The 14144-nt window shown below is 44.5% G+C and overlaps 1 protein-coding gene across 1 annotated transcript; it reads right to left on the reverse strand.

Annotated features, from left to right (window-relative positions):
* Positions 1–833: 833 nt before the first annotated feature.
* On the reverse strand, positions 834–14084 carry rfng (RFNG O-fucosylpeptide 3-beta-N-acetylglucosaminyltransferase). Its single transcript, XM_031739583.2, has 9 exons — positions 13643–14084; positions 9707–10267; positions 6805–6853; positions 4775–4877; positions 4540–4693; positions 4304–4389; positions 3895–4060; positions 2932–3017; positions 834–2777 (listed from the first exon to the last, which is right to left on the reverse strand). The coding sequence occupies exons 2-9, from the start codon at positions 10199–10201 to the stop codon at positions 2702–2704; spliced, it is 1215 nt and encodes a 404-aa protein (XP_031595443.1). The 5' UTR covers positions 10202–10267; positions 13643–14084; the 3' UTR covers positions 834–2701.
* Positions 14085–14144: the final 60 nt, after the last annotated feature.

The raw sequence follows: 14144 nt of genomic DNA on the forward strand, positions 1-14144 counted from the left end.
TTGATGTGTCATAATTTCTTCAGCTTGTAGCATCTCTGCAATTGATTTTCCATTTTTAACTGTTTTGTTGGACTCTCGACCTCCTCAGGGTCAGGCTTCAGTGTCGATGACACAGGTCGTCCTCTGCAGGTCTGACGTCAGCTCTTAGTCTGGGCTTGAAATGCTTCCTCACTACTCTCCTTTCCTCAATCTGTGCTGAAGCTCCAGGTCTGATCTAGAGGTTTTCCTCATGTCCGAGTTTGCACTCATGTTACAGTTTGTAAAGCTTAGCTGCTTATTTTGGAGCATAAACTGTAGTTCTGATGGGAAAGCTGTTGGTCTTTATCAGCATCGTACTGCATGTGTCTGCCTTTCCTCTTCTTCACACTGACTTTCATTATAAGCTGGTGTTTCGGATGCTGTGTGCAACACAACCGAAGCAGTGACTTTGAACTCCATACTGTAAGGTATCGAGGTAACTGCTAGATTTTAAATGATACTGGAAAAGTTGTTTCTTGCTGATTTTATTTTTGAATTCACTTGTAGCTCCACTTTTAATTTGCACACCCTTTTTGTCTGTGCTCCATCCACGGACACTCAAGTTGTGATAAAGGACGACATCACAGTTATTCATCCAATCACATGTTGATCCCACTGAGCTCATCAGTTTGTGGTTAAGCAATTACAAGGAGACCCTCCCGAGGAGGCCGTGTGACTCAACCTTCTATAAATCTGACAGACGTGTAATTTCAACATGCACGACGTTATTCACAATACACTGAATATTTCCCTGCATCGTCTCGGTTATGTGGTTTTCTCTTCAATAGATCAATGTGACAGAAACTGTGAAACACTTAGGAATGCAGAAAAGCTTTATTGACAACAGATCAGTGGCAGCTTTGACAAAAACACGCTCGGTCTCACTCACTGACCTGCAGTGGGACTCGTGGTGTGGGGTTTGGTTTCTAGTCTTTTGTGCAAACAGACTGGTGCTGTACGCCAACACCTTTCACCGGCAGAAGTGACAGAATATACGGAGACAAAGAACCGGTTTATTCTCTTTGAAAGACAGAGCAGTGGAAGTTTAGGAAAAATCTTCACACAGGAAACTACGGCCTGACTGTGACACATTCCTGCACTATGCTCACTGGTCAGGATGCTGTAAATGTGCAGAGTCGTCTAAAAGCAGTCTCAAAGACGATGCTGCTGCTGGTGGTCGGTGCTATGAGGCAGGATTTGTGGCTTCTGCGGCTAAAAGAATAAACCTCGTATAATGCTGTGCGGACCACTGTGTGCTACTCTGCCTTTGACCTGACTGAAGCTACAAACTACAACCAACATTATTCATTTCATGCTCCAGCCTCTGAGCTGTGACTTGCTGATTATTCCTGTGGAGCTAAAACTACAAGAAATGCAAAGAAGTTTACATAAAACCCATAGAGTAGTTTGCACTGACACGTCACCACAGCTGGTAACGTTATAGAAGTGCCAGGAGCAAAGCAGCGCTCGGCCACAGACAGGAGGAGAGCTACGAGGGGCCACGGCGGTCACACGGGTGTCCCCTCAATCACACTGTACATGTCAAACATTCAAACATTCATCTTGATCCAAGTTCATGTTTGTTTGTGTTTAAACGAATGAACATCCTGTTCTTCCATCACGAGCGTACAAGTACATGAAAGTACTGTGAGGTCCTTCATGTACCGTGCACACGTCTACATGTTGGTGTTTGCTGTGAGCAGAGGACTCACAGCAAACACCAACTCTAAATCTTTCCCCACACAGACTCACTGACCCCGTTTAAAACTAAAGTACAAAGCAGCAGAACGATGTTAGTGTCCCTCAGTTTTTACCACCCTCTCCTCATCTGCAGCAGTCAGTCTAATCACAGAAACAGAAAAACAGGCGTCACAATAATAGATCTCATGCTTCTTCAGACCACAGCTGAAACAGCCAACCAGGAAACTTCTACCTCCTTCAAACAGTTTTAATACTTCACTTTAATGTACTGAGATGAGCCGGGCTTTTCAGCTCCAGTCAGTGATTTATCAAAGTAACAGGAACACATAAATCTGTCATGTAAGAGCTGTTGACCTAAACTTGGAAAACCCTGTAAGCTAACTCGCCTAGCTCAGGTAGAAGATAAGAGAGACTGCGTTTTACAGTCACCTCGGCGTTACCATCGCCCTTTAAAAACAACTTTGGTTTGTTGGCTTGAATGACACACAACCTGCACACGCATGAAGTGTTTGTACACCAGCTGTCCATCATTGTTACTGTGTTAGCGTCAATTTAGCAACAGTCACTTGATTATTCATAGATAATCGCCCGCGGTTACCCGGAGCTCAACCAGGGTCACTGAGGCTTTCAGAAAGGCTTTCTAAGATCATCACGTGCCATCCAATCACAGTTCATGTTCAGTGTAGATGCAGAAGTGAACGCCTTATGGTCGTCCCGAGGCGCTGTTCCCGAGGAACTTCACCTTATTCAGCTTCTGCTCGACCATAAAAAACATGCTAAAAATATATCTTGAATTGAGAGAAGGTAAATGTGGTCGACTCTTAAAACCTTGTCAGAAGTGGAGAAACTCTCGGCTCTGCAGGCCTGGATGGTCTTCAAACGGCATTCTTTGGCTTCAACTTTTAAGGCTTTACTTCATGTGTTTAATGAATATCAGTGAGAGTTCAGAGCGACTCTGCAGGATAAATGTTCACACTGGAATTCAGTTTCTGTGGCGCGGTTTGAGCTTTGGACACCACTCAGTGTCAGGATACAGAAGGCAGTGGACCGTCTTAAACCTGTGGAACAGAAAGGATCACAGTTCACGTTAATTACATGAAACCATCAGCAATAATTAGAATAACTGAATACTGTGACCACAGCTCATACAGACGGTAAATGTAACCATGTTTTCTGATGTTCAGCGTGGGCACGCCGTGTGTCAGTGTTTACCTTGTGGGGTCCTCAGCCAGTGAAAATCCTCCAACCACACCGACTACATTTCTTCTGTTCTCAAACCCTCCGTAACTCAGAGTCACCTACAGCAAAACAATCATACAGTGTACAATGAATCAAGATTTAATGGAGACTCGCATCACAGCTGCTTTCACTGAAAAACCCAAATCACATGTGAAAATGACGGATTTTAGTGAATCTAAACAAATGTGTGGATTAATAACGACAGCAGGATCAGCTGATGGAGGTGTGGAAGAGGAATGCACACATTGTTAAATGACAGGGCTGGACCAGGTGACCCTGAATCCTCCCTTAGTTATGCTGCAATAGGTGTAGGCTGCTGGGGGATTCCCATGATGCACTGGGTGTTTCTTCTTCACTCACTATGTGCTAATAGACCTCTCTGCCTTGAATCATACCTGTTATTAATCTCTGTCTCTCTTCCACAGCATGTCTTTATCCTGTCTTCCTTCTCCCACCCCAACCAATCACAGCAGATGGCCCCGCCCCTCCCTGAGCCTGGTTCTGCCGGAGGTTTCTTCCTGTTAAAAGGGAGTTTTTCCTTCCCACTGTCGCCAAAGTGCTTGCTCATAGGGGGTCATATGATTGTTGGGTTTTTCTCTGTGTGTATTATTGTAGGGTCGACCTTACAGTATAAAGTGCCTTGAGGTGACTGTTGTTGTGATTTGGTGCTAAATAAATAAAATTAAATTGAATTGTGTGTTTGTAAGGCTGTATTTTCTAAATGCGTCAAGATATTAAAATATATTGGGATGAATGTGTTTCCATTATAACATTGAGTGAGCTGGTATCATCTCCTGCTCACCTTTAGTTCACACTGGTTTTGTGGGTTGTTTTACAAAATCTGTTAATTGAACTACATTTAGAAGTTTTTCAGGTTTTACTGAACTCTTGTTTCAGAGCTCTGTAAAACACCTTCCCCTGTCACCTGTCGCTCACCTGCTCCAGCACAGTGTCAATGGGCAGCTTCTGCAGGTTCTCCAGGTGAGAGTGGAAAAGGTGCGTGTGTGTCAAAGCAACCTCCAACAGCGCCTCGATGATGTAGCCGATGGTGCAGTCATCTGGAAGTCGGATCTTCTCTGCTGTGCTGATGAAATTCCCCAAACTGAAACACAAGACAACAGTGTCCTTCAAGTTGAGCTTTGTCAGGATCAAGTATGCATAAAATAATGAAGTGGTTTCCAAAATCAAGTGTAAAGTGACCCTCACAGGGGCTGCACAGAGATTTTATGCGAGTTAAAAAGATCACGTATATATGTATATATGTGTATATATGTGTATATTTTGCACCAGAAGGTACAAAATATAACAGTGTGAAAATCCTTTCAAAGCAGAGTCAGCATCCTACCTGGCCCACGGACTCATTTTCAGGGCCAGACCTCGACTGATACAGAAGCCTGCTCCACCTGTGGCAAACCAGAACTTGACAGACACCTGAACCAGAAAGGAAAGAGCACATTAGCTAGCTCTTATTACATGTCGCCAACTTTCATGCCACAGGGGACTGTGGACAGCGTCGCCAAATTTCCCTTATTTGTGTGTGAGTGGAGCCAAAATCTCTCACTAAGCCGATGGCTGACCCACCGAACCGTCACTCTTGACCCTCTCTGCAGCCTCTATGGGGTGATCCAGACTGGGCCGGCCCAGGTAGACGTCCTGGCTGTGGTGGTAAGACGAGAGCAGCCGCAGCAGGCTGGGCAGGATCATGTAGTTGTCATCATCCACGTGGCAGAACCACCTACGATGCAAACACACAGGGTCAGACGTGCAGGCTGCTCTCAGAGTCAGAGCTAACTGCCACATCCTTGCAATCACTCACTTCCTCTGAGACTCGATGAATTTATCGTACTCTACAGACATCTTGCAGCACAGAGCCTGTCGGGTGTGAGCTGCTGAGCAGTTAGTGTTGATGATGTTAGCTCCTGGTGAAGAGACAACAGAAGAAACTTAATGTGACATTACTTAGAGCCTCCCACTGCATCTCCATATGTAGACTGGATATAATGGCAGTAACTCTGCTTTGTTTCAGACCTGCATAGATCCATGTGGCTACAGTACATTATCTTTTTGATGAGACAGCATGTGACATGAGCGTTTGAATAGACTCCTGTAGAGCTGTGTGCAAAATTCTGAGAGAGTTTTATAAACAGATAGTGAGTGAAGAAGAAACACCCAGTGCATCACGGGAATCTCCCAACAGCATAACTAAGGGAGGATTCAGGGTCACCTGGTCCAGCCCTAACTATATGCTTTAGCAAAAAGGAAAGTTTGAAGCCTAATCTTGAAAGTAGAGATAGTGTCTGTCTCCTGAATCCAAACTGGAAGCTGGTTCCACAGAAGAGGGGCCTGAAAACTGAAGGCTTTTCAGGGAGTTTTTAGGACATCCTGATAATAAAGAATTACAGTAGTCCAGCCTGGAAGTAATAAATGCATGAACTAGTTTTTCAGCATCACTCTGAGACAGGATATTTCTAACTTTAGAGATGTTGCACAAATGGAAGAAAGCAGTCTTACATATTTGTTTAATATGTGCATTGAAGGACATGTCCTGGTCAAAAATGACTCCAAGGTTCCTCACAGTGTTACTGGAGGCCAAGGTAATACCATCCAGAGTAAGAATCTGCTTAGATACCATATTTCTAAGATTTTCAGGGCCGAGTACAATAACCTCAGTTTGATCTGAATTAAGAAGCAGAAAGTTAGCGGCCATCCAGGTCTTTATGTCTTTAAGACATTCCTGCAGTTTAACTAATTGGTGTGTGTTACCTGGCTTCATGGATAGATAGAGCTGCGTGTCATCTGCATAGCAGTGAAAATTTATGCTATGTCTTCTAATGATGCTGCCTAAGGGAAGCATGTATAATGTAAACAGAATTGGTCCTAGCACTGAACCCTGTGGAACACCATAATTGACCTCAGTGTGTGAAGAGGACTCTCCATTTACATGTACAAATTGGAGTCTAGTAGATAGATATGATACAAACCACTGCAGTGCAGTACCTGTAATACCTACAGCATGTTCTAATCGCTCTAATAGGATATTATGGTCGACAGTATCGAACGCAGCACTGAGGTCTAGCAGGACAAGCACAGAGATGAGTCCACTGTCAGAGGCCATAAGAAGATCATTTGTAACCTTCACTAAAGCTGTTTCTGTGCTGTGATGAGCTCTGAAACCTGACTGAAACTCTTCAAATAAGCCATTCCTCTGCAGATGATCTGTTAGCTGTTCTACTTTTGTATTTTAGTGCAGCAGATAAGCTACAAAAAAAACACAACTGTGTGTTGTAACAGGAAGTGATTGATCTATAACTGGCTTCATATGATGTGATTTGTCTGACAGCACCATCAACATGCATCTGAGATCTAAATATTTCAAACCATTTCAATGCTAACTGTCCACAGTACTGACACCCTCGTACGAGCTGGGCTTCTTTCCTTTGGGACACCCAGATGTCACCCAGAAGTCAGCTTTCACACACAGCACCGCGGACTCATGGACATTCAACATTTTTCAGCCTATTTCATTCTTTTTAAAGGTCTAAATTTTAAGGTTGTAACAACAGCTTTTGTTTGTCCACATGGTATCAAAAATTGTGTTGAACATCATCAGTTTAAAATATTGCATTCTCACTATCAGGATGAGCCTAATTTCTAAATGTACACACATGCTGTGATAAAGGTCAGCACTGCACAAACAGCAGATTACTCAGCCCTGTTCGAAGCCCTCTGCAGCGTGCACTGGATCGTCTCCACTGTGTCAGCACAACATTGGATCACACTGCTGCAGCAGTCTGAGGGACATTTTGGTTGTCATCCTTTTTCCCCTGTAAAATGTGTTCCTCTTACCAGTCCTCATTTGCAGCTCCTTGTCGTCACCATCAGTGAAAATGAAAGTCTGAAACAAACAAGGAAACGCTGTTAGAGTTGTGCAAGCGCACAATTACACAAGCTAATGCTCTCCAGTGAGGACACAGTGAAGAACAGCTTCACTCCTTTGTTTGCTCGCGTTGATCAAGACCAGCATTTGCAAGAGGAAGAGCAAAGATGGAGCACAAGCTTCATTTATTTTAGAAACACACAGTCACCAGCTGCACCGACTCTTTATTTGGGTTTGAACGTCAAATTATTTGTTCTGCATTCATCAGCTGGACTCCTCACTCTACACTGGGACTGATGATTTATGCATAAGGTGACATCAGGCTGGACACTATACATTACTTCTTTAATGTAAAATAAATGTAGCACATCCATCCCTCCACTTTACAGCTGCAGGTCCAACCCAACCACCTCTTCCAGCACTTCAGGGGACACACCGAGATGTTCCCCAGTCCAGAGAGATGATATCTCAGCGTGTGCTGGGTCTGTGCCATGGTCTCACTGGGAGGAGGTCTTGGCCCCAGTCACCTCATCTAAGAGTCATTTCAGACATCCTACATACCCAAACCATCTACAGCTCTGGCCTCAATGATTTCTCTCCTTTCTTAACCTCATTTATACTGTATGATTACACAGGTCTGCAACCAAAAAACTGCATAGGATTTTTTGACCGTTTCTTATAGATTTTTAATCACTGAAAGCAGGAACAATATTTTAAAAATTCCATCTGGTCAGGTTTTCTTGTCATGTCCCAACAGGTTTATTTTGTTCATAGAGAAAGGTAAGGCGTCTCTGGATAGGTAATTGTAATAAAATATTGGGGTTTTTTAATCACTGTTGGGCTTTTTTAAAAATGTAAACTCCTCATGTTTTGCAAAATAACTGTACATGATGGAGGGAAGTGGAAATCAGTTTTGGACTCAGCACCCTGAAAAACATAAAATATGCCAAAAATATCCCAAGCAGCTGAAAAATGTTTTGTTTTTTGCAGATCTGTGTTATTTCTGTGCTGATTCGTTAAATGGAAAGCACTGCATGTGACAGCAGCTTCAGGGAGGAGCAGCCTTTAGTTTTACAGGCAGATTTAAACATACAGGACACATTTTACTGATCTGAGAGCAGTGAAATAATGCAGCGACAGGCCTGTAACACTCTCCAGCATCTGGAAGTAAGTAGTTAACCAACACAGACGAACCCTTTCACAGCAGACCTGGACCTGAAACTGGTTTGAGCCACACTGCTGATACTGGGTCGACAAACTGAACTGGAACAGTTGTGTCTGACTGTGACGTGGCTGAAGTGGAGCAGGCTGCAAACTGAGGCTCTTTGTCCAGCACTGGGACTCCATAGTAGCTTTTAATAGTGCTCACTTCAGACCTGCACAGCACTTGCACTTCAATTTTTATTTTCTGATCCAGTCCCTGCAGTCAGTTAATAAGCAGACAAGCCTTTCTTATTTCCCCTCTTGCATTTAAAGCTCTGTCACTGATGAGCAGCAGGCGCGCTGGCCACGTCGCAGCAGCCTATTCCCACACTTACAAGGGATCCAAGACCACTCTGCTGGACTACAGTACAAGTCCTTTTACTGCACCGCAAAGTTGTCACAAATATTTGCAGAGGAGAACTATACAATCTGCCCTAAGATTCTGGCATGGCAACACTCCACCGGCTGTCAAATCCAGCATCTGTACCATTTTAAAATATGTGTCTGTATTTTAAAATGGAACTGAACTGAAAAGGTCTCAGTCTGTTCCAGTGTGCCACTTTGGGGGCCAGACCTGCCACCCCAATGCAACAGAAACACACACACACACACCTGGATGTTAAGCATTAGCTGTTGTGTACAGCAGACAGTAAAGCACACTGAGTGAGCAGCAGAATGATTCCTGATTGAGCTCATAACTCTGACACAGCACATGAAGATTTTGTTTTTAAAATGTGCTGCGGTTGTGCTAAATGTCACCGAGGACAAACTTTACCACATTAGCTATGCAATCTCAAAATCCACCCTAAAGAGACACACAGTGTACGCAACGGTAAATCTTTCAGGACTAGCACCTGTGTGTATACACAGCCCAAATCACATGTGCTCACTACATGCTGTGAGGATGTGTTTCTGCCACAGCCACTTGTCTCCTTACAGCAGCGCTCTCAGTCTCAGTTTCAGCTCACTTTAATGCAGAGTTTTAACTGACACAGCACAACTGTGGCACACTCACACATTTAAATCCAACAGCACTCAGCAGCCTTACACTTACACCGCTGCTCTGCAGTGAGAGCTGTGTCCATGCAAAGCGCAACCTTTCAGCACCGCAACTAAAATAGTTTGCATCATCGGGAGACAAAAAACCTCCACTCATTTCTGCAGCTAAGAATTACTTTCAGTAATGTGTAATCAGACAATTATCATTTAGTTGTTTCGTCTACAGCAGAAGGTTTGAATGTGCAGCACAGGGTTAGTTTTACTTCTCTTATATTTTATGCTATTTTTGTCCCCAAAAATGTATGTAATGATTGACTGTAAAAGGTATAAATATGTTTAAGGTGTACAGAGAGCAGGTGCAGACTTAACAAGTAAATATTTATTTTAAAAACTTTCAGGCAGCTGAGAATCTTTTATTCTATTTAAATATATTTTGAATGTCTTATATTTCTATCACATTTCTCATGTGCCATTTTTTTTTTTTTTAGAGATGTTTCAACTGTTGTTAAATGATCATTTATTCTATTTATCCATTTTATATTAGGATTGTTTCTGTCTGGCATCTGTTTGAGACAATAAACCACTGCCTGGATCAACAAAAGGGAAGCCTAACAGATACAGATGGACACTGGGGTGCACAGCCACGTGAAAAACAGGAGTGGTACTCACCTGTTCTTTAGCTTGAGACACCCAGGTCTGAATGAGCAGCTCCAGTCTGGACTTGTGATACTTCCTGGTTGTCTTTACTGCAATAAAAATGTCCTTCAGCTCCAACTTGTCATGTGACCTATACTCTTGAGGTCCACCAACGCCTCTTTCAGGGATTCTTCTGACACCCTTTCCTGTTTTGGGATAGCTGTTCCTGCTAATTTCAGTTTTGATGGGTTTCCCCAGCCCTTCTGAGCTCCTGTTAAGACCCGCGGTTATTTCTTTCTTCCCAGCATGTAAAAAACCCCCTGGAACCCTGACTTGGTGTGACGTCCCCACCTGGGCAGGTCTGGCCTGGGGTCGGGGCTTAGGCAGGTCCACTTGGCGTGGAAGGGGCTGGAGAGCTGGAATGAGCAGGAGCAGGAGGCCGCAGAATGCGAGAGAAAACAGGAAGCAGAACTTGCTGACCCCGACTGAAGCTATGTGCATCCTGACTGGCTGATGGAGCAGATTCATCAGCCTCCAGGGCTGCAGTCACTCCCAGCAGCACCCTGTCCCATCATCAGATCACAGCGACGAGTCCTGCATAGAAACATGAAGATTCAACAGCGTGTCGAGAGGCACATTCATCCCAAACACTCAGTTTAACGATGGAGCCGGTGAGACAGCAGCACAACGTCACCTGCAACAACACAGGTCCAGCTGACGCTCTGCTAAAAGCCAAAGCTATCTAAAATGTATAAGCTACAAACATGATTCGACTGTGGGGATGTTTGAAGATGGCGTCCTTTTGCCAACGACACATCTGATTTATTACAAAAGTTGCAACACTGTAAATAAAAAGCAGCATCCAATGATCAGGACACATTACATGTTGTGCTGTAATCAGCTGCTTGATGCCTTGTTTCTATGATTTTTCATTTTATAATTCACAGTGTTTTCAGTGGATGACAGGATCCTACAGAGCTGTGCTGCTGGAATATGTGCATAATGTTTAAGGTACCCCTGCCTGAGACCCCACCCCCACCGAAGCTGGTTTTTAAACCGTGTGCTAGTAAAAGGTCCCTCTCCTCTTTAACCCAGCACTCAAAGTCTAAGACAGTCAGACCGCAGGACCGTTCTCTACTTCACTTCATCCCATCGTACGTGAGCGGGGGCAGAGGCAGATTCTGATAGAATTACTCTGCAGCTGCGTTTGTTGTTTTCCAAAGTGTTCCTGATGCAGTCATTCCCATCTGTTTTTAATGCAGGTCCACCTGAGCCCCAAAACCAGGACTTTGGAATTCTGCTTTCAGCTCTGTCACTGCTGCAGAGACTTTTCCCACCGTTTTAGTGCCTGAAACCTTTGCACAGCCACACGTCTCTGCCATGCCACTTCATTAAAACAGGACATTACTTTTGCACATGTCACAGGCCTTACTAAGTACTTTGCCTTTTAATCCTCCATTTCACAGCTCGATGGAGCTCGCTTCGTTCTCCAATGAACGCGCACATCTGTTTCCACTACTGGATTTTCCTCCATGCAAAGGGACCCACTCAGTTGCAAAATGGTGAACGGGATTTGCTGCCAACCCCCATCTGAAGAGGTTCGACTGCAGTCCTACAGAGTGATGGCATGTGTCTCGCAATCCACCAGTTACCAACAAAGAGGCTGAGCCTGAGAGGCTGCACACAGACTGCTGTGCTCAGCAGGAGCACCTCCACCACACACAGCATCTGCTCTTCAGCCAATATATTATTGGCTGAAGCTTGTCTGTGCAGGCAGCAAAGGAACAACTGTATCCCAAAAGTCTTTTAGTACCTTTCAGTGTTGCTCACATCTTCTCTTTGCTGTTTTTGTTACCTTTACTTCTCCAGCCTGCTGTGGCAGATGGCTGACCTTCACTGAGCCTGCTTCTACCAGAGCTCTTCCTACTGGGCGATCGTGGCTCAAGAGTTGGGAGTTCGCCTTGTAATCGGAAGGTTGCCAGTTCGAGCCCCGGCTTGGACAGTCTCGGTCGTTGTGTCCTTGGGCAAGACACTTCACCCGTTGCCTACTGGTGGTGGTCAGAGGGCCCGGTGGCGCCAGTGTCCGGCAGCCTCACCTCTGTCAGTGCGCCCCAGGGTGGCTGTGGCTACAATGTAGCTGCCATCACCAATGGGTGGATGACTGGATGTGTAAAGCGCTATATAAATACAGGCCATTTACTTTTATCCCACTGTCACCAAGCGCTTTCTTACACGCTCAAGCTCTTATAGGATCTTCACCTTGGGACAACAGAACTGATGACCATCCACAACACGTCTGAAATTCCCCAGCACAGATGGAGAGGACTTGGCCTTTTGTTGAAAGATTTTATTATGTTTATGTTTAGAAGTACATTTTGTTTAAGCTTTTCTAGATGTGTTTGCTCTTTTTTACTAGAGAAGTTACGTTGTGCAAGCTTTGTGTGCATTCCAGAGCTCTCTGACTTTCACACACACATCCTGGGAGCATGAGAGAGGTTGTACCTTCTCTTACTGATTTATGGTATAGGAGGACACCTACTCTGTATCTGTTTTAGTCTAAGAGCCTTTTGTTTAGATGGACCGCTAGACTCCTGGCACCAGCTTTGGGGAGTCTTCACGGGGTCCTATCTCGACCACACACACACACACACACACACACACACACACACACACAAACAAGGTATACGTTATATGTTAATGAACCTATGCATATTCATGTAACCACAATAAAAGAGCAGTGTTACGGGAGAGCGGACGAGAGCAACTGGGGTCAAGCGAAGGAACGGCGCCTGTCCAGTTCTCTCCCGTGCACGTTAATTTGTAAAACCTGTCTGAGTGTCATTTATTCCAATCTGAGTTGCATTACAGGAAAACTCCTTACACCTTTCTAATGTGAAGATTGTCTCCTTTTGATGTTTTTCTTTTATAATAGTGTTAAATGTGACATTCAGAGGGAAATTGGTCATACAAAAACTAATAAATCATTTTTTCATCCATCCATCATCTTCCACTGATCCACCTCAGGGTGATCTGGAATCACCAAATGATCTAAGCACACGCATGTTTGGACTGTGCAGCAAAAACAAACCTGGATATAAAACATCAGTCATGGACTGGCCTCCCCAAAGCCCACAGCTAAACATTATTGAAGCTGTGCTGAATAAAGGCATTACGTTTGCATCTTTCAATATTAATTCATTCAACCATTGTACCCGGTTGTCTTAATGATCGTCTTCTTTCTGCTGCTCCCTGTACGAGTCACCAGAGCGGATCACCTCAGCATCTCTCCACTGCACAAGTCCAAACCATCTCAGCCTCGTCTCCAACCCTGTCTCCAACCCTGTCCATCACGCCCAGTGAAAACGTGAGCATCTTCAGTCTCTTTGTCCAAACCACACATCATAGCACTACATCCTGGGTTTGCCTCTTATCTGTAGTTATTTAATTTAATAACTGTACAGTACTCTGTTTATAGTAACCATTGTCCTTGATGTAAATATGTAAGAAAAATTGTGTATGTTTCTGTTCTGTGTACTGTTTGTTTGTATATGTGTCTTTCTGGCTGCTGTTACAACCAAATCTCCCCTTGTGGGACAATTAAAGGATTATTCTGTTCTATTCTATAGCAGAGCTCAGCACCAACATGTAAACGTTGCCTTCCACGCCTGCTGTGATCCTTGTGTCACAAACCAGCCACGAACATCATCCGTTTGTAAACGTGCTTAGTAAATTAAGCCATTCGGTCTCATCTCGGTGAATAAACCCCTCCAGCTGTGTAGCACTGGAAACATCCGACAAGAGCCGTAAACAGGCAGCCTTTTCACTGAAACGGTTTCGTGTATCCTGCGCCGTACGCTCTAACTTCTTGTGCTACAACAAGCGCTCCTTAAATGGGAAGACTTTAAAGTGGAGTCTGGCATGGTGGAAGAGCACAGGCACGAATGGCACCGGGGCTTCGCACCAACTTACCGTGAAACATCAGAGCACACGCGTTTACCACAGGAAACACCAGGAAAGCATCCACTGCAACACGAGCGAGGAAACGATCTTCGGTTTGTTGGACGGCAAACAGCACCTGGACCCGCTGCGCGACTCGTCGTCTTTTGTTCCGACGGCTTTCCCTGGTGTTGCCTTCGCTCAGACCGCGGCTCTCGGCTAGCCTGACGGTAGAAAAAGCCCCCTCCACCGGCAGAGTTACACTCTGTGCTCGGAGTGAGGGTTAGCCAAACACTCCACAAGCAACGCACTCACGTCAGACTCGCACCGGGTTAACCACGGTCAAGGAGGCTGTTCCGGTCAAACCTTTCAAAATAATGAATAAGACGAGCAGTTTTTTTTCCCGTCGATGTCGGTAATACCCCGTGTTTGTCTGCTTTGACTTTCATTTAAACAGGAAATAAAAATTTTGACGAGTGTGACTGAATCAGCTCTATAACTCACACAGCTTTGATGGTGTTACTTTGTAACCTTA

The sequence above is a fragment of the Oreochromis aureus genome, linkage group 8, assembly GCF_013358895.1.
Source record: "Oreochromis aureus strain Israel breed Guangdong linkage group 8, ZZ_aureus, whole genome shotgun sequence".
Lineage (NCBI taxonomy): Eukaryota > Metazoa > Chordata > Actinopteri > Cichliformes > Cichlidae > Oreochromis > Oreochromis aureus.